At 42.6% G+C, this 23959-nt stretch overlaps 1 protein-coding gene across 1 annotated transcript in view; it reads left to right on the forward strand.

Annotated features, from left to right (window-relative positions):
• The window catches only part of tdrd12 (tudor domain containing 12), a 52993-nt gene extending 29653 nt beyond the window's left edge, over positions 1–23340 (forward strand). The window contains exons 21-36 of the mRNA XM_063197874.1: positions 5963–6091; positions 7826–7943; positions 9061–9197; positions 9644–9870; positions 10635–10719; positions 12962–13143; positions 15165–15372; positions 15988–16080; positions 16820–16992; positions 17506–18177; positions 18421–18488; positions 18591–18786; positions 19050–19163; positions 20783–20936; positions 21157–21217; positions 23120–23340. Coding sequence (XP_063053944.1) covers positions 5963–6091; positions 7826–7943; positions 9061–9197; positions 9644–9870; positions 10635–10719; positions 12962–13143; positions 15165–15372; positions 15988–16080; positions 16820–16992; positions 17506–18177; positions 18421–18488; positions 18591–18786; positions 19050–19163; positions 20783–20936; positions 21157–21217; positions 23120–23199 — 2697 coding nt within the window. The 3' untranslated portion in view covers positions 23200–23340. The remainder of the gene's footprint in view (positions 1–5962; positions 6092–7825; positions 7944–9060; positions 9198–9643; positions 9871–10634; positions 10720–12961; positions 13144–15164; positions 15373–15987; positions 16081–16819; positions 16993–17505; positions 18178–18420; positions 18489–18590; positions 18787–19049; positions 19164–20782; positions 20937–21156; positions 21218–23119) is intronic.
• Positions 23341–23959: the final 619 nt, after the last annotated feature.

Below are 23959 nucleotides of genomic sequence, written 5' to 3' on the forward strand. Positions count from 1 at the left end.
CACAATCAGAGCGACTGGGTAATGTACTCCTATAATCTCTGCCACACGTGTAGCCTGGTGAACCAGCGCCACCCGCTGGACGGCAAAATGTTTTGTCTACGGGTGGGTCTGGCCTCGCATAATGATTCAATGAAGCCAGAATGCCAAGAATCTGGCAAACCAATTACAACGCAAATATGTGTTTTGAATCAAAGTGGGCAGGGTTTTGAGGGAAGTTTGTTCTCATCAACAATCTTCGGATTTATTATGCATCGAGGCCAGACTAAATTAGACATCCACATTTAGTCTGGTTTATCAGGCTAACACAAGTGTCCTCCTCCTGTCATCATGTATTATCCATCTTGGTACTGTCGCTGTAGTTTTACAAGTGAGCACCGTCAAAATCACCGTTTCAAATGTAAATGGGCTTTGAGAAAGGTAGCCTGTATGGGAATAGTGAATTGCGTCCAGTTGCTAAATCCGTAAACTTATGAAAATAAAGACTGAGGTCTGTCGTAATGATTCACCCAAATTTTGCCGTATTTGACGGCAATATGTTGTTGCTTGTTTTGATATTGGACCGAAACGAGATTACTTCCGAATGAGAAAATGTGACTGCGCTATAAATTAGCAGATTAGCAGCAAACTAAATTCGGTTTCCCTTTGCGTCGGATCATTTTAACTCGGGAAAATAAAGTGATAGTTCTAACGGTTGTGCTCGGAGTAGGTCTTCATCCGTAACACCTACCATGACACCGTAGGCCTATTGGGAATACTGTTTCCCCTTGAGTCGTGGCCCATTCTGTGAACAGGTGTAACAGGTCGTGCGTCATACCAAATATGCATCACTCCACGACTACTATCCGTAATCACGTATGGCAATCTATTACAGGGTTCCCGCGGGTTATTAAAAATATTAAAAAGGCATTGAATTTAGTTATCCAGCATTAAGAGCATTAATAGCATTGAATTAGCTGTTAAAAGTCGGGAATTTTTTTCACTGCGGCATTAAATTTTCAAAAAACATTTCAGTGTGCAACCTAAAGGACGAAGTTTTTTTTTTTCATAATGAAGATGACGCACAGAACGTCAATACCCATGATTCGTTGTAGAACGCTACTGTAAACACAAATCTAGAGTGCAGCGGCGTCATTTTTTGATGAGGTGAGGTGAAGAATGGGAAAGTGCCGGTTTAACCCCAAGTGGCTGCAGGATCCAAAATACTTTTGGGTAAAATCTGTGCCGAATGACCGCGAGGCGTGCTGCACACTATGCAAGAAAACGTTTACGCTGGGCTTTTTTCATAATGAAGATGACGCACAGAACGTCCATTCGTTGCACTGTAAACACGTGCACAAACCTTGAGTGCTGCAGCGACAACGGGAAGTGTAGCATTAACAATCTATCCTCGATGTAGCGCACAAGTATTTTTTCCACTAACCAGCAAAGTTTTATTTGTGCCGTCCAAGCACCAGTTGAACTCGAGAAGCAGGTTGTGATCAAAGCCACCCCCCCTTTATATTTATTTCATTGTGTTCATGCAAACAGTGGAGAACTGACGTTGTGGAGTGTTACCGGTTTTCTTGGGGTATTCTTTTTAAGGCTATTGAACGTTGTGAAGCAAACTTAAGGAGCAATCAGAAATCCACCGCTGTCATTTGTAGCCATTTCAATTTCATGACAAAGCTGTGTTACAAACGCAATTAGGCTACTTGGCGAGACAGACCTATCGATTGGTCGCAACTAGTAGATGTATCACCAACGACCACCGACATTAATTGACACACTCTTGTTTGAGGAGCTCCTAAAAGCGTTAGCAGAAAACAAGGCGACGTCATGCAACATTTAGCCTCTTTTTAAAATCTTGCATTGAATTTTTGAGGTGGCCAATAATAACCACAGACGCGTAACCGCGGTTAAATCACACACTGGTTAGGCTACAGTGCACTCCACACACCAACGCGTGGGCACGCTTTACCTGTTGGTAGCAAACTTGACTCGTATCAAATCCCGTCTCTGAACTATTTCCCCTTGCTGTTCGGAAAAAAGACGACTACTTAGTTGATCTTGTTTTAATCGATGCGCTGCTAAACCAGGAGACCTGACCCATCTATGAATAGGGGGGCTCACGGCGCATTTCCTTACTGAATCATGCTCAGATAATGCATACTTCCCAGAATTGCGCATGGTGAAAAATAGTAAACAAGCATGGACGCATGCATGGTCTTATCGGATAATCATTACTGTGGCCATTCGACTATGGCAGTGCTATTCCCAAATACCTGTAAAACACTACATTAAGGGGGATCATTACTTGCACAACTAGCCCTATGACCAATAACTTGTTGACTCAAAAAATGAGTGGGTTATTGTCAGTTTAACGCTCAAATTGTAAATGGTACATTTAAATGTAGGCAATTATGCTTTTTGAACGTCATTATAATGGAGTGAAGAAAAACGATTAGGCCTAATTATTAGGCCCAACAACAATAATAATGGTCTACTCCAATTTAGTCTGATAGGTTTACATTATATTGGCTAATACAAGTCGGTGCAATTAACAAATAAATAGTGCTTTTGAAGCAGCTTTTGAATTCAATTCTGGGGTTTGTTTAAGTAAATAAATCTGAGATGCTACAATGCAACTTTGCATGTGTTTTAATTGTATTTTCCATAAATGTACATTCTTGTGCCAAACAGAGAGGTAATCTCTTAAGAAGTAATGAGGTTTGAATTTGATACGCGCTTTCTTAATTGAATTTCGTTCAATATTATTGAAATAATGGGTGCGATAAAAGTATTAAATTTTATGTGAACATGCATTAAAAAAGGTCTTAAAAGCATTGAATTTAGGTTTAACAATCCTGGGGGAACCCTGTATTAATAAAATAAATTCTCCTATCATCATATATGTGCCGAACAGTGAACAATAGCCAACTCATGGCGGCAGATGAGGGTAGATAGGCCTACTATTATGCAGAGAAGTAAAAAAAAAAGAAAAAAAGAAGCGATGCCCCTCAAAAGTTACCGTGGAAGTTCCAAGAGCATTGGCCATTAGCCCCCATCCCTCAGTAGAGCCACTACATGACGCATTTTGTACTGAATGAATGCTGAAAGTGTGATTTTGATGTTAGCCCCCAAGGTATATTAACCTGATATTATCCTAGCTTAGATAACACTTGTCTTTATCTTTTTCTCTACTGCTGATGCTTCTTCACAGTAGGTGACAACATCACCATTTATTAATATTGGGGGAGATGATGTAAGAATCATTACAATTCAACTTTTTGTTCATAAAAATCACTGAAATGCCTCTGTATTTTATAATCAAATTATACATTTTCCTACATGCACCTTCTACAGCCAAAAAAATAATCAGCAAATACTTCAATTTCATACTCAATTCCAGCTCCTTAACACCCCCCAAGTGACCAAATGCTCTGTTTGGCTGGTACATAGGATAACTTAATAGCCACTTACTAGGGCCAAAGAAAAATAAGAGTTTGGTTCCGGTTGGTTGTCAGGTTTGGTCATGGGTCGGTCGGAATTTTTTTTTTTTTTTTCAAAAAAAATGTTTTCATTTTTTTTTTTATGTCCGACCCACCCAACCCCCCATATGCGCCAGATTTCGTCATAAACTTTGTTGAACAATGCCAAGGACGATAGTGGAGTGTGGCCTGCTAAAGCTACAATGAAATATAATAAGTATTAATGAGCCAAGATACTGACCGTCACCGAAATGAGGATATGATCATACAGCCTACCGTTTCTGGCAATACCTGTCCAGCTGCCAGTTGCCTGACACTGCTATTTTAGCTCCTGTAGGCTATGTCCCGTTTTCTTTTTAAAAAAAAATTCTGTCCCATCATCGGTTGTAGACCATATTTTCCTTGGGATGAAGGTTCTGGCTTGGAAACATTCTATTTACACACTTTTTTTTGTTTTACGCGAGGATAGACGCCTGAGGCGATATGAATGTTTTAATGAAGGGTGATCGAGGGGCAACATCGTCATTGCCATTAAATCATTATTGTAGGCAACTGTAGTAGTCCTAGGTCTTCATCGAACAGTCGTATTTGTGGCGACATCATCGTTAATTTCTATTTCATTATTTGGAGGAGGTGCGGAGAGTGAGACAGTGACAGATGCCCTGCTGCTGCGCGATGGTGGAGGGACAAGCAGAGAGAGAGCAAGAAAATAACGGGCTCGGGCCAACGGACTTCTTGGTTAACAAGGCCTTGTGGTAAATGAAAGAATGAAGGGAAACTTGGGCAAAACATTTCCCTTCTCTCGTATTAACTTATTTTACAATTACAAGGTATTGAATGGAAGCCCTTTTCTAATACGAGGAGACAATATCAATACATTCAAAAATCGTGGATACTCATAATGTTTTCTGTGTGTTGCATTTCGAGGCGGGTGGTCAGGCTGTGTCCGTGTCGGGTGTTGAGGTAAGGCGATTATCATTTGGCAGGCATTTTCGCCAGGTTCCCAAACTACATCGTAGCCTATCAGTCTGCAAGAACGCTGTGAGGCAAGTTATTTAAAAACTTACGAGCCACAACGACTACCAATTAGCATGTTGTAGCATAATAAATCGCCAACAACGTGACCGATAGGTGCGCAACTCTGCAGTGACATTTGGGGTTTTATATCAAGCCGGGCGGCACTTGTGACGCGTGCTTATGTTGCTCCTATGTGGATAGTCATGCGATGCAAATTCAGTAACTTGCAGGCAGGTAGAAAGGGAAAGATGGCGAGTTATGGGAATGAAGAAACGTGTTGTGTCTTGTCTATATGAACAACCCTCCAAAAAACATCGATATTTTTTGAGGATTCCAAAAACTCAAAAAAAATATTTTGGGTCGCACAAAAAATGATAGGGTCGGTCGGCAACCGGAACCAAAACATTATTTTTTTTAGGCCTAGCCAGACTGGTAGTATGTTTGACTAGTAAGATTAACAGCCATATTGGCTGGTGATCAATAAAGTTAATTTAGAGGCCTGAATTCCAGCACACCATCATCATAGCATTTTATTGGTGTTATGGTGTGAAACAAAAACAAAGAAACATCCTCCTTGAAAGTTTAATAAAGTATGGTAGTTCAAAATACTGTGAAGAGCAAGATAAACTATTTGCTAGATACACGGGATGTTAGGCTAAAATGCATTAAAATGCAGGAAATTTCATCTAAGAAAAGCATTTTTTTTCTGGGGGAGGACCCCCCCTGCCTGAATGAAGTGTGTCATATCTTCACTGTTGACATTTGGCAACCCTAGGTGTAGGGCAGACTATGCAAAACAAAGTAGCCTCTCAGATGGGCCCGCCGACGACCCCGTTGCTTTACCATGCCAATTTGTTGCACCGTGAATTGCCGCTCCGCGATAAGTTGCTACTCAAAAAAAAAATTCAAGGTTGGCAGGTATGAGAAAGTACTTGCATTGACTCTTGACCTGACTGTTAGCAACGCTGAAGCTTGTTGCGTCACTAGGACGGCACGGCCTGGCTAGCTACACACTACACTACAGGGCAATTCCAGCTCCACGTTTGCCTGATAATGCTTTATACATGGGTTCGCCATGTTTGTAAACACAGTGTTGTGAGGAGGGGCAAGACACTGGCAGCCAACCACGTGAGCTAATTGTTTGACCGACAGCGGTTTCCAACGATCAGAGGTTGAGTTTTGCGCAGCTAGTTTTGCACAGTCAGGTTGAACCAAAAATGTAGAACCCATGTATACCAGGGGTGTCAGGCATTAAAGCCCAGGGGCCAAGGAGCTAGATGCCACTGCAATTCTATTGAATGAAATCACATGAATTTATAAAGCACTTCATCCCCACTTCATCCCCATTCTCTTCCTGTCCACCTCTCATACTGTCCTATCAAAAATAAAGTCGAAAAACACAAAAACATGTATTGTTTTCTATGATATTTCTGTGTGTGTGTGTGTGTGTGTGTGTGTGTGTGTGTTCTCCCCTCCAGATGATCCACCTGTGTCTGGACTGTGAGAAGGTGCCGGTGATGTTGAGAGCTCTGGACTTCTCCCCCAGCGTCCCTCACAAGACCCTGATCATCACCAGCAGCATACAGGAGCTGGACCAGGTCTACGAGGTGACACACACTTTTGCCCAAACTTTTTCAGAACGAGGACCACTTTGTCCCCCCAAAAATATTCAGGGACCACCTGTCAACTGAATTGACAGTTGAGGGGTGATAATTTGATGCTGCTAATTTTGATGCAGACCACTCAGCTTTTAGTCACATTACAAGCCTGTCTTATTGTGGTGAAAATAAGACTTCCGCTATGTTTAGCTTTTTAAATATGTTACAAATATAGCCTACATCTATGGAAAATGTAGAAATCTCCTTGTGGACCACCTGAGCTCTATTGCAGACCACCAGTGGTCCACGGACCACACTTTGAGAATCACTGCAGAGTAGGCAATACACAATATGGAATACACTCTCACTGCAGAGTAGACGATGGCACACTAGGAATAACGGCCGACGAGGTGTCCCGATATCAAGGGAAATAATGGACGAGGCGGAGCGTTCTAACAGCCCAACGGCGTAGCCAAAGGGCTGTTCACTTCACCAAGTCCATTTTCCCTCGATATCGGGACACCTCGAAGGCTGTTATTTCGCTTATCACCCTGTTGGCAGCATTTAATTATTAATTTATTAATTTGTTGATCTAAGGCTTCGTGAAAAAGTAGATTAGCCATTGCGCTTGGTTCGTTGCTATGGGCACCACTTCCTAATCTAGTGAGATGCGCCTCTATCGGAGGTGCGTAAGGATGCGCGTAGAACATTGGGGCGACTTGACAACCAAATATGATAGAACTAACAACATGGTTTTTGACATGGCAACCAAATGTGATAGAATTAACGATGGGGTCTTGGCCACAGCAACCTGCAGTTTAGAATTAGTAACGGCAGTTTGCCAGGAAGTTAGGAAAAGAAGCAGCATAGACGTCCGCATGACATCGTAGGTGTCCTGTTCTCAGGAAATAATGAACACCTGCTCAGCCAATCAGAAGACGTTCCGTTTTCTCACCTGGTGATAACACACTATGGAATATACTCTCACTGCAGAGTAGACAATAACCGCAGAAATACACCAGCGGCGATCTGAGCGAGGCGAGCGACTGAAGTAATTGACTTTGTATTGAGTCGCGCGACAAAATCGATTCTGGAGACTAGAGCGATTTGCGCGACAGTTTGAAGTTGAAATCTTTTCAACTTTCTATGACGCGGTTCGCCGACAAGCCGCGACAGCCAATGACTGTATAGAGGTCAGTGACCACAGCCAATGGGAATGCTTGAATGCTTTGCCTTCTGCCTGTACGGACATACTCTAGTCTCCTCAATCGCTCGTATCGCTTGCTGCTGCACTCTGTCGCTTGAATCGCATCGCGCTTGAATCGCATCTCGCCTGGTCTATTCGAGCGGTAACACACTATGGAATACACTCTCACTGCAGAGTAGACAATAACACTATGGAATACACTCTCACTGCAGAGTAGACAATAATTCAATATTACATTATATTTTCTTGCTGCATACAATATAATACAGTATTACAATACACTCTTGCATAACTTCTCTTGGCTGCTGCTGTTTGTCTGTCTTCAAGCACTTTTTATTTCTGTCTTTCTTAACAATTCTCTGTGTTTTTGTGGGGTGTTTTTTTTTTTGCTTTTTAGTCTTTCTCTCTCACTCACTCACTCATTCACTCATTCACTCACTCACTCGCATGCGTACGCGCGCACACACACAATCTCACACACACACTCACAGTGGCAATTTGAAGTGGCATCATGGAGCCCTGTGTTTCCCCACTAGGCGGTGGCCAACTCGTCAGCTCTGGCCCTGAAGGTCCACGAGGGTCTAACTCAGCACTTCGACCTGGTCATGGAGCACTGGAAGAAGGCCATTGGGGCCGGCACTCACGTCATACTGGGTATGTACAGGGGTCGGACAAAAGACCTTTACCCATTAGGTTCCGCGAAACTGTTCTAACACAAGTAGGCGTCATAAATATTCATGAAAGTTGACGGGGGGTCGATGGTGCTGTCTGGCCCGCATTTCGATACAACAGGGACTAGAACTGGGTATGTACAGGGGTCGGACCAATTAATGGAAACACCTGTCATTTTAGAGTGCTGGGCTGATTGTATTCAGGCTCCATGCCTGATTTCAGGCTTGACAGAGTTTGCAAAAATAAAAACATTGATAATAATTAGCCATTAGTTTATTCTTATCTCAGAAAGTTATTACAGGTTCAGGGTTTTCTTCTATTATCAGGCTTGAATCATGGCCCACAGGCTATTAAATGTTTGAATAGTGTGTCAAAATAGGCCTACGTTACGTCACTATGCAGTATCTTGTCGTCATCGTTAGAGCGGGAAAAAAGTTCAGACTCAGGATTTTTTTTCACCATCACCCCTGAGAGTGGGAAGTTTCATGGCTCAAGTGGACCAGCCCGTCGGCCAATCTTCATTAATTGCACATTGCACCAGTAAGGTGATGTGTGAAGGTTCAATTGGCAGGGTAAGAGCACAGTTTTGCGCGTGTAACTGTTGCATCTTTGACCGAGACAGTAAGTCTTTGTGATGTATCAAGAGCCATGGTATCCAAGGTGTAATGTCTGCATACCACCAAGAAGGATGAACCACATCCAACAGCATTAAGTGTGGACGTAATGAATGCCATTGAACTTCCCACACTAAAATGACAGGTGTTATTTTGTCCAACCCCTGTATCTATGTGTGTATATATCCTACATATCATCACTGTCCAGCATAAACCTCGTAACTCCATATTCTATTATTTCTTTCTAAAAATCAGTACTATTGGTCTGTCTTTGAGATGGTATTAGATCATTTATAATACATTATCAACATTAAAATCACCATGTTTAAACAAATAGATTCAGTCTTAAAATAAATATTTTGTAATAAATAATGATTTAAGTGAAGATACAAGGTTTTTGCAGGACATCGACAATATATGTGCTGTCTTTACCCACAATTTATAAATATTCATATAATTTATTTGATATTTACCTCCCTCATCAGTGACGACTGAGAAGTGTCTGAAGGCGCTGGGTATCGACGACGCCACCTCCGTGGTCCACTACGGCTTTCCCATGACCCCCAAACTCTTCGGCAGCCGCCTCTTCTGCATGTCCGCCAACTTCCGCGTCGTCTCCGAGGTTTGCATGGCTTTCATAACACTGTTTACTTTGTGTGTATGCTAAAATAAGGTGGCTGTAGCTTTTACATAAAATCTGTTGACTTTTCAAAGGTAGAACTCACCTCCTTCACTTAGGTTGTCAAACAATATCATTGGGTCAATGTTGTAGAAGCACACGCATATACACAATCTCAAACACATTCGGCACCATTACAAAGACGTCCAACATGACACTGTCCTTCAGTGCCTACAGATGCTTTTGCTCACTGTAAATGTGAAAAACAGGAAATTTCACACACAAAAATGAAAAGTGAATGCATGAAAGCCAAGCCAAAAAAATAATTAATAATTAAAAAAAAAAAATCTCTTTTTTTGCATTTACAGTAAGCAAAAGTATTCGTTGCACTGAAGGACATGTTGGACGTCTTTGACCCATGTGTGGTTGTTTGTCTGTGTTTCTCTCAGTACCGTCTGGAGAATGAGCGCGGCGGCGCGCGCGTGGCCAACTCCATCCTGCTGCTGACGGACAAGAACTCTCGGCAGGTGTCGGGCGTGCTGCGTTACCTGCGGCGTACGGGCGCACTGCTGCCCCCGGAGCTGCTGAGCTTCGCCCAGGGAGTGCAGCAGTTCAAGGAGGAGCAGAAGGCTCAGAGGCCCCTCTGCCCTTACCTCAAGAGCCTCGGCTTCTGCAAGTGAGCGCTCTTCAGATTTTAAAGTGATGTGATACTGCCCCATTTTTGGAAATAAGCTTGTTTTACACCTCCCCTTGAGTTAAATAGCTGAGTTTTACCTTTTTCCTGTACTTTCAACCGTTCTCTGAGTATGGCAGTGCAAATTTTACCTCCATGCTAGCAGTTAACATTGAGTCCTATGAGACCAGCTGGCGGCTAACTGGTCTCATAGTAGTCAATGTTAACTGCTAGCTTGGAGGTAAAATTTGCACTGCCATACTCGGAGAACGGTTGAAAGTACAGGAGAAAGGTAAAACTCAGTTATTTAACTCAAGGGGATGTGTAATATGAGCTTATTTCCAAAAATGGGACAGTATCACTTTAAGTCTTGCGTCTTCCTCTCTACGTGAAAGCCAGATGTGCTGACGAAGGGCATAATGGCAGCAATTGGCCAAATAAATGTGGTTTACAGTAACTTGTATGTTAAAAGGTGGCAATACAATTGCTTTTTTTTAAAATGGCACCCTCATCATGTATGTGATGAGGCATATAAAATGTATATACAAATACAATACAAAGCCTTTTACTGTCATTATACAATGTATAATGAGATTTTAACAAGGTATAATGAGATTTTATAAAATATTATATAAAATTGGGTATATTAAATGATAACTGTAATTCTATTTCTCTTTGTGTGTGTGTGTGTGTGTGTGTGTGTGTGTGTGTGTGTGTGTGTGTGTGTGTGTGTGTGTGTGTGTGTGTGTGTGTGTGTGTGTGTGTAGGGATACCAGAGAGTGTCCTGACAGGCATATTCTGGACAGATCTCAGGATGAGCCCAAGCTGGCCCTGCAGACTGGACTGGTTGAGGTGAGCTCAGGGGCACACTGATGTCATACAAATTACAGGGTTCCCACTGGTGCTTGAATTCCTTGAAAATGCTTGAGTTTCAATTAAGTGTTTTGAAGGTTGTGAAGTGCTTGAAAATGCTTGAAATTTGTGTCAAGTGAAACTTAGTGAGCCAAATAATAGAAATAAATTGTTCAGGTACATCAAAAGTCTGGGTGAGTGAGATGTCAGATGGGATTTGCAATACGACTAAATTGCAATACTAAAATTGATTAGAATGCAGGAAATTGCATCTTAAAAACACAAAATTTTCTGGGGGAGGACCCCCACACCCCCTCTCATGAACTGTTAAAGGTGCTGGAAAACTGAAAATGTGGTGCTTGAAAAGTGCTTGAATTTGTTCATGAAAAAGGTGTGGGAACCCTGTACATTATACATTACATTACATTGCATTTGGCAGACGCTTTATAACCAAAGCGACTAACAATCGAGGACATAATCAAGCCAACATCACTAGCAGATACAAAGTGCACAGGAAATATACAGAACAACAAGTGCACATGCAAAGACGGGTTAGTTGGGGTTTTTTTGTAAAGTACACACACACACACACACACACACACACACAAAAACACACACACACACACACACACACACACACACACACACACACACACAAATACATAGCCTACACATTAGGGCTGCACAATTAATCGAAAATAATTGAAAGTTGTGATATAATCGTAATATGGAAATCGGGATTTCAATCGGGATTTAATCGTGGCAATAGTGACCTACCTTTGAGAGCCTCCTTGAAGCCAGAACGTACTGCCAGACTGTTGTTTCTGGCCAGAAATCTGTTCACCTATGTTTCATGCTATTGCCTTTTACATAATTGTTACAATTCATTTTATTTTGATCATCCCGTAAGTAATTCATTCTTGGTTATATTTCATTTTGTTACTATTTTTAAAAACATCTGCAAAAATCAATAATCGTGATTAATAATTGTGATTTTGACCCAAATAATCGAGATTATGATTTTTTCCATAATCGTGCCGCCCTACTTCACATCATGTCAAGAGTCTGGCCTGGGCCGAGGGCAGCTCAAACATTAGCAGACCAATCACCTTTCCAAGTCCAGTCCAAGGCCAAACATTAAACCAAGGGTTGGGATCCAGTGTGTGCCTTTTTTGCGCTATACAACTATAGGCACAGTCCATTTAAAACACCCTCTCACAAGCCCTGATGAAGACAATGGGTCGAAACACGTAGGCATGTAAACTTTAGTAAGGAGTGCCTCAAATAGTGTTTTTTTTCTTTTGATCCCTCTCACAAGTTTGATCTAACCAGCCCTGAATCAGCTGATTGTATTGAGCACTCAGGACCGTTGTAGACCCGTCGTCCAGTGAAGCTTACCGGTGTTGGAAGGGTTTTTACTAGAGGTGCACCGAAAATTCGACCGCTGAAAATATTCGGCCGAAACGCAAAAAAAGACTTTCGGTTTTCGTCCAAAAGCCAATTGAGTGGCCGAATTGGATGCCGAATAGAAAATGAATGGAAAATAGGCATTAATTAAACTTATTTCAGTTCTACTCTAACATTTGAAGACTTCAAATACACATTTATTTACTTTCAAAAACATTTCTAAACACTTAATGTAAGCCGTAGGTTTAAGCAATATTTAAAAATAGTGAAAAACCTAACTTTTGATATCTTTTAGCTGAATTGTAATATTCGGTTTCGGTATTGGGCCAAGTTATTAATTATTATTCGGTGTCGGTTTCGGCCACAAATTTTAATTTCGGTGCACCTCTAATTGTTACTTCTGAATCTGATCTACACCAGCACACAATCGCCATCCTAACCCCACACAGGGAGTATTCTTCTCTGTTACTATAGTTTTGCAAGAATAGTCATTGTGCTTCGATAGGTCACTGCTAGACTTCAGCAGGATTAACGTTAGAGAGGCGCTGCCGTGGCCAAACCGTAAGGCCTTCCCCATCTCTCTCTCCCCACTCGCTTACCGTTACCACCTTCACTGTCCTAAAGTAAATTACTAAAAATGATAATAATAATTTAAATTAAAGAACACCAAGTAAACATGTACAATGCTGTACTTTAGACCCTCCTCTGTTCCCTACCATAATAATATATATATATATTAATTCTAATAATTTTAAAAGAACGTTAAAGAACACCAAGTAAACATTTCCAATGCTGTACTTTAGACCCTCCTCTGCTCCCTCCTCTACCGTGCCAGGTGCTGCCGCTCTACATCCACAGCGCCTCCGTGTTCTACGGGCGGCTGGTCTCCAAGGACGACACGGGCTTCGATGAGCTGGCTGCCAAGATGGCCGCCCACTTCGGAGCGGAGCACCGCTGGGCTACAGAGGTCACCGTGGGGGAGCTGTACGCCATGCAGGACGAGGAGGAGTACCACAGGTCTGGGCTGAGACGCATCACAAGACGACGTTGTTAAAAAAATATAAGAATGAATTCTCTGACTAAGGCACTCCAAATTAAAATGTCTTTATTGATGACATGTCCTACATGGACATATAAAAAACAAGGCTCAGGGCAGCATCAATAGCCGTTGTTGTTGTTTCGTCTTAAAATTAGGTTTACCCAATCGTTTCAGTGGTTCATCAACTTGTGGTGTGATGACACTCTCATTTCACATTTGGCATGAGGGTCACTAGCTTTTACATTCTGAATTTTAATGATCATGTCAAAGTGTGATGCAGTAAATCGACAGTGAGATTTTGACCAGATTTTTACCCAAAAATGTGCCCTTTGCAACAGCCCATTTAACCACTGACCCAGGGCTGATAGTATTCAGGGTCCATGCCTAATTTCAGGCTTGACAGAGTTTGCAAAAATAAAAACATTGATAATAATTAGCCATTAGGTTATTCTTATCAGTCCCTCCAGTTTTTCGCGATTCAGCGATCGCGTGGATTCATGCAAATTCAATGATATTCCGCATAATTTCACGATGCCACGTAATTCCTGTAAAGCCGCATTTTTCCCGCAAAATTTCAACATTCTGTGGAGTTTATTGATTTATATTTTCGTCAAAAAAATAAAAATGTGACTACAATACCACCGGAGACGAAAACCAATAGGAAGCATTTTTGTTAATATGTCACTGAAACATTGAAAAAGAATTGCCTGCTATTTCGGAAGTCGCGACCCTCATCTCAGCTGCTCCGCGTCTCTCCTCCCCTCCCTCACACATACACGCAGGCGTCGGTGCTGCTCACAGGGGACTTTTTTCTTTAACAGCAGTAGCCTACTTTTCAGTGCAATCCTGGCTGGAAAAAGTATTGTTGCCCATTTATCCATGACGAAGAAGTGTATGCAGTCATGAAATAGTGGCGGTGCTGTCGCACAGTAGCAAACATCTTACGTTACATTTTTGCGCAACCTCTCCACTCTCCCCTGTCGCTTTCATGAGCATGCTGCCGACGGTCGTTGTCTGATCTTTTTTCAATGTTCGCTAATGTTTGTATTTTAAGGGTCTATGTCTATGCGTAGGCACAAGCCTTCTGATAACAACCACTGTAGTGCCTATCGCAAAGGATTCGGAAGTGTGGAGTTTTGCAACTTGAGATAGGAAGTGAACGGCCCTTCCACGCTTTCACTGTGTTATTGCAATAAAGTCTTGCGAATCCATGCAACCATGCACACAACCATGTCAACGAGAGCGTGTATGCCATCACAACTTTGCATCAAGCAAATAATATGCAACAGCTTGCAATACAAGCACGAGAGAGAGAGAGAGCCGCGTCTTCCAACAGGTGGCATTGTAACGCTTGCATACAGCCTGGCTACTGTACCCCGCAACGCTCTTCATTAGCCTACTGGTAGGCTATACCCACAAGTATTTTTTCATAACGCGCAGTCCCGTTTTCCCCCGAAGTTCTAAAATATCGACAGAGATTCATGAGTGTCGCGGCCTTGATTTTTTTTACACATTGGACGCACTGGCTTATAAGACGCTCTGGCAATTTTTGACAATAGGCCTATTTTATTATTATTTTATTATATAGGAAGTGTGTTTCTGAATCTCTCTCTTTTGCCTGCTAGACTGATTGTGGTTTTCAGTTACCAAAAAAACCCAGAAAGGGGTGCAAAATCTTTGCAAAAAATGAGAAAATTCCGCAAAATCTTTGCAAAAAATGACATTTTGACCGCAAAAATCACAAAATCCCAATGCAAAATCCTGGAGGGACTGTTTTATCTCAGAAAGTGTTACAGGTTCAGGGTTTTCTTCTACTATCAGGCTTGAATAATCGTCATACACAGGCTATTAAATGTTTGAATAATGTGTCAAAATAGGCATACGTTGCGTCATTATGCAGTATCTTGTCGCCGTCGTTAGAGCAGGGGAAAAAGTTCAGGCTCAGGTTTTTTTTTCACTATCACCCCTGCTGACCTCTTGGCTTGTTGTGTAACCACAGGGTGCGCGTGGTGTCTGTGCCGGAGAAGGGCGACTGCCTGTTCAGCTGTGCCACGGTGCACTTCATAGACGAGGGCAGTACGCGCACCGTCAAGTCCCACCAGCTGTTGCAGCTGCCCCCCGACTTCCACAGCCTGCCCCCCCAGGCCGTAGAGATCGTCCTCTGCGGAGCCAAACCCATCGATAATGAGGTCGACTGGGACCCAAAGGTTTGAATCTACACTTAGCTTGATAATACAAGTATGTACTGTGTGTATTGTGTATGCAAATGGTCGACTGGGACCCAAAGGTCTGATACCTCACACTTGCGATTAATTATCAGAAACATAACCGTGGGAATTATGGGTGCTGCAGGCACAGATTTTTTTTTTTGTCAATGTTACTATTTTCTGTTAGTATTGAAATATTTTCATTATTTTATCATGCTGAGATGCCCCAGGCCCCCCTGTTAAAAAGTACTTCCCACGGCCATGATCAGAAGTATTATTTGTCTCGACTGTGGGTTTGAAGTTTACTGCAAGCGGTTCTGCCAATCGTTTCTTTGAGACTGGCATTAATGTATATAAACTGCCATACAAATGAAACATACTATTGAAGATAATACCTGTATAGAACTTGTATCATCCAGAGCCGTCTAATAAGAGAGTTGCGTCACTCCTATAGACCTCAATGGTCCAATCTTTCCATAGCAATGGCGGCTCTCTTGGAGCCTCATGGAGCGTTTTTACTTGTACTGTAAATCACCATTGACCATAGTTCCTGCACAAACAGACTCTCTTATTAGACAGCTCTCATCCATCTCTGCTGTTCTCCTTCTCCCCCAGGCGACCAGGGCCATCAGCCAGACCATCCGAGGGAAGCGGCACCAGGCCAAGGTGCTCATGTGTCTGGGCAGCACCCTGTGGGTCAGCTCCATGGTGAGATCATGCTGTACTGTTAGTGTTGCAAGCAGGGCATTTGCCCCAGGGCCCAGTGCCCTCCTGTGTTGATGTTGGGGGCCTTATTGTGACCATGGCAGGCTGTATGGAGGGGCCCTATAGGTGGTTTGCCCTGGTGCCCCTACGTGCAATTGTTCCGCCACTGCTGCTGTTGTCCCTGCAATCTGGCACTCATACCCGCTACTAATATCTGATGGGTAACAACAATTAATGTTGTTTAAAAAAAAATACAAGTGATAGATACTCCCCTCCCAGTCAAGACTGTTCTCTGTTGTACCCAAGTGGTGGAACGGTCTCCCAGAGGCAGCAAGACTAAGCACATCTCTTGCAGCCTTCAAGAAACAAGTAAAGACCTTCCTCTTTCGAGAGGAGCTACTAAACTAATGCTTGAGCTGGCCTAGCCCCAGGGCAGACTCTTGACATGATGTTTAGTTTAGTTTAGTTTGTGTGTGTGTGTGTCACAGTTATTTTGTCAGTGGTGTTGATGTTTTTGTCCACATATAATGTAAATACCTACCATAAATGCATGTACAGTGACAGTCGATGATTTTGTACCATGTTTTCTTTACTGTACCATGATTGCTCTGCGTAAAGTCCAGTTAGAAACAAGTTGGAACTTTCATATCACGGAAGTTGCTAGTATGCACATGCAACTGGAAAAAAAATAAGTTTCTGCTTATTGATTGTCGTTTCTCTTGCCCGCCCTAACCGTTCCCAGGTGTCCCGGATCCGAGCTCCTCTACTGAAGACGTTCATCAATGAGTATGACGTGTGTAACGAGGTGCTGAGCACCGGACTGGGCGTGCCCAACAGCGAGGCCGAGCACCTCACGAGGCTGCAGACCGCCCTGGAGGGACCCCTGGGGGTCATCGACCACAGCACCGTCCTACGGTACTGCATAACCGCTCTGCACACACACACAAACACACACACAGTATGGTATGGCACAGCTGCTCTCCACACACACACACATATACACAGTATGTCCTCTCGATCTATAAGTGCTGCTTGGCACAATGCCCCTTGAACTGTCTTGGGGAAGGCGTTAAAGTGAGAGGGGTTGAGAAGGATACGGCTGAAATGGGTTGGAGCTTAGTTGCCATTGGGGGTCATTAGTCTGTTTGTTTTTTTAATACTAAGGGGGGGCGTTGTCAGGTTTATAATGAAGTCAGGGGGGGGCGTTGGGAGGCTTGTGATGAGGCCATGGGGGCGTTTTTTTTTTGGGGGGGGGGGGGGTTTAAAGGATGAGAACCACTGCTGTAACACTCATACTGTCCTGTCATGAATAATAATGATAAATAAATGCATAAAAGTCCAAAACGTGTCTTTCAAAAAAAAACCAAAAAAAACTGTCTTACATAATGCATTTTGAGAATCCTCACATGGACTATCTCATCATGGCAGGTCAGAAAACGTGACTGTAGACGAAGAGCTGCCGAAGAATTCGCCTGTGCCTCCCAGCACCCATGAAGTCCTGGCCCAAGGAGTCAGTGGAGAGATGCTCCCTTCTCCTGGTCTGCAGACGCCAGTTGAACTTCCCATGAATAACACACCACCGTCTCACATCAGCACCCATGATGGCTACCAAGCAGTTATGGCCCAAGGAGTGAATGGAGAGATCCTCCCTTCTCCTGGTCTGCAGACGCCAGTTGAACTTCCCACGAATAACGCACCACCGTCTCACAACACCCATGTTGGCTACCAAGCAGTGAATGGAGAGATGCTCCCTTCTCCTCCTGGACTGCTGCAGACGCCAGTTGAACTTCCCATGAATAACACACCACCGTCTCACAGCAGCCATGATGGCTACCAAGCAGTGAATGGAGAGATCCTTCATTCTCCAGCCCTGCACATACCAGCTGAAGCCCCCAGCCCCCATGTTGGCTACCAAGCAGTGAATGGAGACATCCTTAATCATTCTCCAGGTCTGCACATACCAGCTGAAGCCCACAGCAGTACTGAGCTACCCCCAGCTGATGGTGATGCCCTCAGCCTCAGGGCCATGCAGGCTGCTTGCCTTGCTGGAGGCCTTGCAGCAGCACCATCTAGTGGACAGATTGATATGGCGCCCTTGAGGTGAGTTTCTGCAAAACATACTGTATGTTTGCTATCAAATGCATGTCTGTGGAAAATGTACAAGACTATTCCAGTCGACAACACTATTCCAGTTAAGAACCACTGACTTGACACAGTAACACGATATATTTTTTCTGATGACGCAATGATTTGGGATTGTGTAGTGTAGTTTCTGCACAGGTGTGGGGATTGTTCAACTTTTACGATACAATAAGAAAAGTTTTGTTTGCTCACTGTGTGCAGGCAAGAGGAAATCGATGGATATTTACCCCAAAGCTGTCTGTCTTCGGTCGGTGCCCCATGCGTGATCGGTAGGTGACCTTGTGTAACTCCCACGTGTCTGTGCATGCCACTTTGTGGATTGCTTTGTATTGACTTTTGTCAAGTCTAACTTATGTACTCCACTACAACAGATGGACCAGTCGCAATTCCCACTGCAATGGAACCCACTGCAATAGTTGAACCAGTCGCAATTCCCACTGCGATAGCTGAACCAGTCGCCAGTCCCACTACAATGGCTGAACCAGTCGCTAGTGCCACTGCCATAGCTGAACCCGTCACAAGCCCCAATGTCACGGCAATGACTGCCCTTGGATTCAGCAGTTCAAGGTGAATCATTTTTCTCTTTGGAACACATTCTTTGGAACTTAACAAACTTATGATGAGAACTAGAGATGAGAACTTGCTTTGTTCTGGATTTGACTGCATGCTCTGATGTTGTTTTTCTCTGAATGTTGCCATTCACAGTATGTTGGTGAATTCAGTGTGTGGAAAAGACAGGAGCTTGAAAATAAAAACTCTTTTGACTGTGCGTGCGTGTGCATGCGCGTGTGCGCGTACGTGTGTGTGTGCGTGTGCGTGCGTGCGTGTAGTCGGCAGCCTCAGGTGAGGTGGTTCCAGAGGCAGGACGTCGTCATCCTGCGAGTCAAACTCACAAGCCCTGTGATGCAAACCTGCCACTTCTTCAGCGATGGTGTGGTGTACAGGTCAGTATTGTGACTCTCACCAAAGCCCATAAAAGCACTTCAGCCACAACAGTACTGTATGTTTACCATGACTGAGGCCTGTATTTTAGCATGTTACAATCTTAGTTTTTTTTTCTGCTACTTTCCTTTTCTACTACAGGCAAAATGCATTGCATTGCCATGAAAGTCTTTTAGCAAAGAGAACACATCAGTGCGATCCTTGTCAATTGAGAGTGCAATTATGTGAGCACAATGATGCCATGTGTGTAGCGAAGGAGAGTAGAGTTGCCCAGCTGGGACTTGAACCCAGACCTTCTGGAGTAGTAAACTGGGGCTCTGACCGCTACTCCAAAGAGGCCAGGCTCGTTGGCATGTTAGTCAGAACACACCCACAACCCTAGTGATGGTCACTCCATCACAATGTGGGTATATGAGTTGACCCTCGAAGTATGCCAAAAACCTGGCCAAGTAATAATCCAGGTTAAGTTAACCCTGAGGTGGTGGTAACTCCTCTAATGCAAGATCTTGGAGTCCTTCATTTCTTACCTGAATGACACCTGTGGTGTGGGCCATCTATTAGCAGATTTACCTCTTACTGCAGGTTAACTCTGCCAAGTTCAGGGTTCCCACTGGTGCTTGAATTCCTTGAAAATGCTTGAATTTAAATTAAGCGTTTTCAAGGTTGTGAAAATGCTTCAATGTTTGGTGAAGTGCTTGAAAATACTTGAACTTTTTGTCAAGTCAAACTCAGTAAGCCAAATAATAGAAATAAATTGTTCAGGTACATCAGAAATCTGAGGGTGTGAGATGTCAGATGGGATTTGCCATTCAACACTGTAAAATTGATTAGAATGCAGGAAATTGCATCTTAAGAACACTAAAATTTCTGGGGTAGGACCTCCACACCCCCTTCCCGCGACCTATTTAAAGTTGCTGGAAAAATGAAAATTTGGCACTTGAAGGTCTTGAAAAGTGCTTGAATTTGATCATGAAAAAGGTGTGGGAACACTGCAAGTTTGACCATGTTCTTGGAATACCGCCCCTGTTATGTGGTTGTGTTAACTGGGGCCTATTCTACGAAGCTGGTTCAGTAGTAAACCAGGTTAAGTTAAGAGGTAAATCATCTAATAGAGGAGCCTGGAGTCCTCATTTTCTTGAGAACATGAAGACTCCAGCCTCTTCTATTAGATCAGGGCTATTCAAATGGCGGCCCTGGGGCCAGATGCGGCCCTTGGACAGCAAGGCTCTGGCCCCCCACAAGCCCCTTGAAATACAGAATCGTTTTTCGGAATTTAGAGATAAAAGTATGAGTTCCGTATCAAGCTGAAACAGGACACGGGACGTTGAAATGCAGGAAATTACATCTAAGAAATGCAAAATTTTCTGGGGGAGGACTCCCAGATTCATAAAGTTTCCCATCTTTTTTTCATTGGCATTCAGCAACCATAATACATACGGATAGTTTGGCCCCTTTACTGGGAGGAATTTAAAAAACTGGCCCTTGTTGACATGTAATTGAATACCCCTGTATTGGGTGATTAAGCTCTTATCTTAACCTGGTTTACTCCTGAACCAGCTTCTTAGTATAGGCCCCATGTGGCTGTATGAGGTGACCCTGTGGTTGTGTTGCTATGCTACAGTGGCTATGTGAACGGGGTGCACTACTACTCTGCACTGGAGCTGACCAACGCCGTCCGTGCTGAGCGGTGCACCTGGACCATGAAGTGCAACGAACCAGAAATGACCCTGGTCAAGAGCCAACCAGGAGAGTGGAGAACACTCCTGAAGACCAAGGTGGGATTTACTCACATGCTGATGTTGATGATGTTAATTGCAGTAGAGTTGTTTTACAAGGCCTTTCTTATACCTTTATGATTGTAATATACAGGTATAGCCATGTAAAGATTAACATAACATTAATTAGAATACTTGTAAGTGTAGTGATGAAATGTGCCAAAAATGATCTTGTGTGAATGAACTTGAATGAACTTGTGTGTTTTTCCCCTGGCAATAGAACGGCCTTGTCAGTTATGACTATGATCACATGGAGGATGAAGACATTAACTTGGTGAACGGTAAGAGAAGTTTGTAGTGTATAGTGGGATATCTAGATTCGTCAAAAAAGAGGAAAAGGAGAGCACGACATTGGGTCAATTGTTTGGAGAAAAGAGTCAGGTGCTCTCCAGAAAAGGACATCATAGACTTAAGTAGAAAACTTTTGATTATACCCCAAAATGTAGCATGAAGGTCTGATAGGTAAATAGGCTCCTTGTTGTAAGTGGTAGTGATTAAAAATCCGAGCTACACTGATTTTGGTGGGAAAGGGTTTAAAAGCAAAAAACCTTTATTATGTACGATGATGCCCACACGTTTCAAAATGCATCTGCCTTGCTACATTTTGGAAAATGGTCAAAAGGTATTTACTGATATCACTCATTTGTCATGCATGCATATCAAGTGAGATGCCAGGGGCGGGGTGGGGGTTATATGTAGATGTACAACAACCTGATATATACATAAAATCTACAAATGTACCAAGTTTTTATTTTCTTTATTACCATCACCCAGATGTTGAGCTTTCCCAGTAAACCTCAAGGCATGAACAATGATGTATGCCTGCAGTTCTACCTTCTAGTCAGTGCACAGTTATCAGAGCTTGTTGAAGTGTTTAACCCTGTGGAACCTGAACCATGAAAGCAATGAGAGAAAATTCTAATTTTTTGGAATTTGCTTCAATATTGGTCCCTTATAAGAAATGTAAAAAAAAAAATTCAAAATTTTGTTAAGGTCGCTGAGATATTTAATGCATCATATATGATGCATCAGGCTTTTAATGAATGAAAATTCCAATTTCATGACCATTGAAAAATGACTTTTAATGCATTTACAACTTTTTTTTAATTTAAAAAAGTTGTCAGACAATTTAATTTGAGGATTATCTTTAAATATTTAGTGAGATCCTGCCATTTTTTAAAGCCTATCCTTGTTTTAGCAGGACCATATTTTACATTTCCCACAGCCTGGTTGGGTAATTTTTTAAAATCTATGTAAAAACATAGCTGATCGAATGCTCAACAACCTATTTATGAGTGTAATACAGATCATTATTCATTTTTGATGTGTAATTTGAATATATGGGTCCATTACTACAATTGGACCATTTCTCCATTCACTTCAATGCATTTTTTACGAGATCATAATTTCAACATTTTGCATTGCATTTTCAAAATTGCAAGTAAAACCTGTTTCTTAAGGCAATATCTTTGTCTTGAAGTAAAACAACTTGTGTGTTTTGTTAAACGATCGTCGTGGTATGCTTTGTAAGTTTCCCTATGGAGCAAATGCATTGATGGCTGACTTCCTGCCACCGCCGGATGGTGCTTATATGTCTCATCAGTTTTAGCACGATCTCTCTGCAACACGGTGTAAAAATATAAACTCTTCCTTGCTTAATTGCACAAAGCAAGTGTTCAAATTAAAGGATGTAGAGTTATATTTCGGAAATTTGTACACAAACCTTATGCAATTTGACGAAATCTCAGCGTCGGTCAGGGAAACCGCTTCTACCCCATTTTCCTGTTTTTCGCCGAGCTGTGGTCAACTTGTTGTCGACCGCTGCTCTCTTGTGGCGGTTTCCGTGTACTGCAGGACGTTTGGAAATGACACGCAGGATGTTTTTCAGATCGATTTTTTTGTGTGTCAGCGTGGAGAGGGCTTTGAATTTGATGAGACATATATGATGCATCCGGCGCGATAGGGTTAAGACTTAAGTCATCAGACTAACAAAGATGGCTCCTGTCTGATTAGTCAAGATGAAACCTAAAAGCATTTTTATTGTTTTTGCCATGACAATTTGTGAGTGAGAATTGTTGTGTTTGTTGTGTTTTACTGGCATAGGTTCACCTATGTGTTTTCAAGCCTTCTAATTTTGCATATTGTTTAGTAAATATTGTTTTTTGTTTTTGTTTTGCTTATAGAACACCATTTTGTGGGCAATGTCGCAGAGGATGGCCTATGTTACGAGTACGCGAGCAGTGATGGCAGCGAGAGCGACTGAACCCCTCTGTATATGTTTGTCCATCATATAAATCAGGGGTGGGGAACCTTTTTCATTCGAGGGGCCACTTCAAATTCATCCGAGGGACATGAAGGTCCTCCGAGGGCCGTACTATGAACACAAACCAGGATTTTCCCCTGCACTTTAGGACTATATTGAAGGCAATCAGCCACCCCACCTTCTCTATGTCCCCTGAATATATCTTAATTGTATTGCAAATGGAATTCCCAAGGGTCCTTTACAAAATATGTCATATTTCATGTGAAGCTGTATAACATTAAAATTATGTCGGGGGGCCAGATAAAACGGCCTCAAGGGCCGCAAATGGCCCTCGAGACATAGGTTCCCCACCCCTGGCCCTCGAGACATAGGTTCCCCACCCCTGGCCCTCGAGACATAGGTTCCCCACCCACTGCTGTGCACATACTGAATTAAGTAGCCCTTATTGTCATTAAGTAGCCCTTATTGTCATTTTTTTATGTTCTGAACAGAAAATATTAAAAAAAAAAAAAAACTTTTTTTTTTTAGTTCATCTTCAGAGTCAATGATGCACAATCATAAATGCCATCTTTTCCATTAATATTTACCACCATCATTTTTTAAAGGTGCACTGTGTATGATTGTGGCCAGAGTAGGTATTGCAACTATGCTACTTGTTGAAACTGTGCTGCCTATTGCCAATTTTGATCTTTTCATGAAAATGTACTTTGTAATTAAAGTAATATTTACTAGTATGGCTAAAGTACAGTAGGTTTTGCAG

This window comes from Engraulis encrasicolus, chromosome 4, assembly GCF_034702125.1.
Source record: "Engraulis encrasicolus isolate BLACKSEA-1 chromosome 4, IST_EnEncr_1.0, whole genome shotgun sequence".
NCBI lineage: Eukaryota > Metazoa > Chordata > Actinopteri > Clupeiformes > Engraulidae > Engraulis > Engraulis encrasicolus.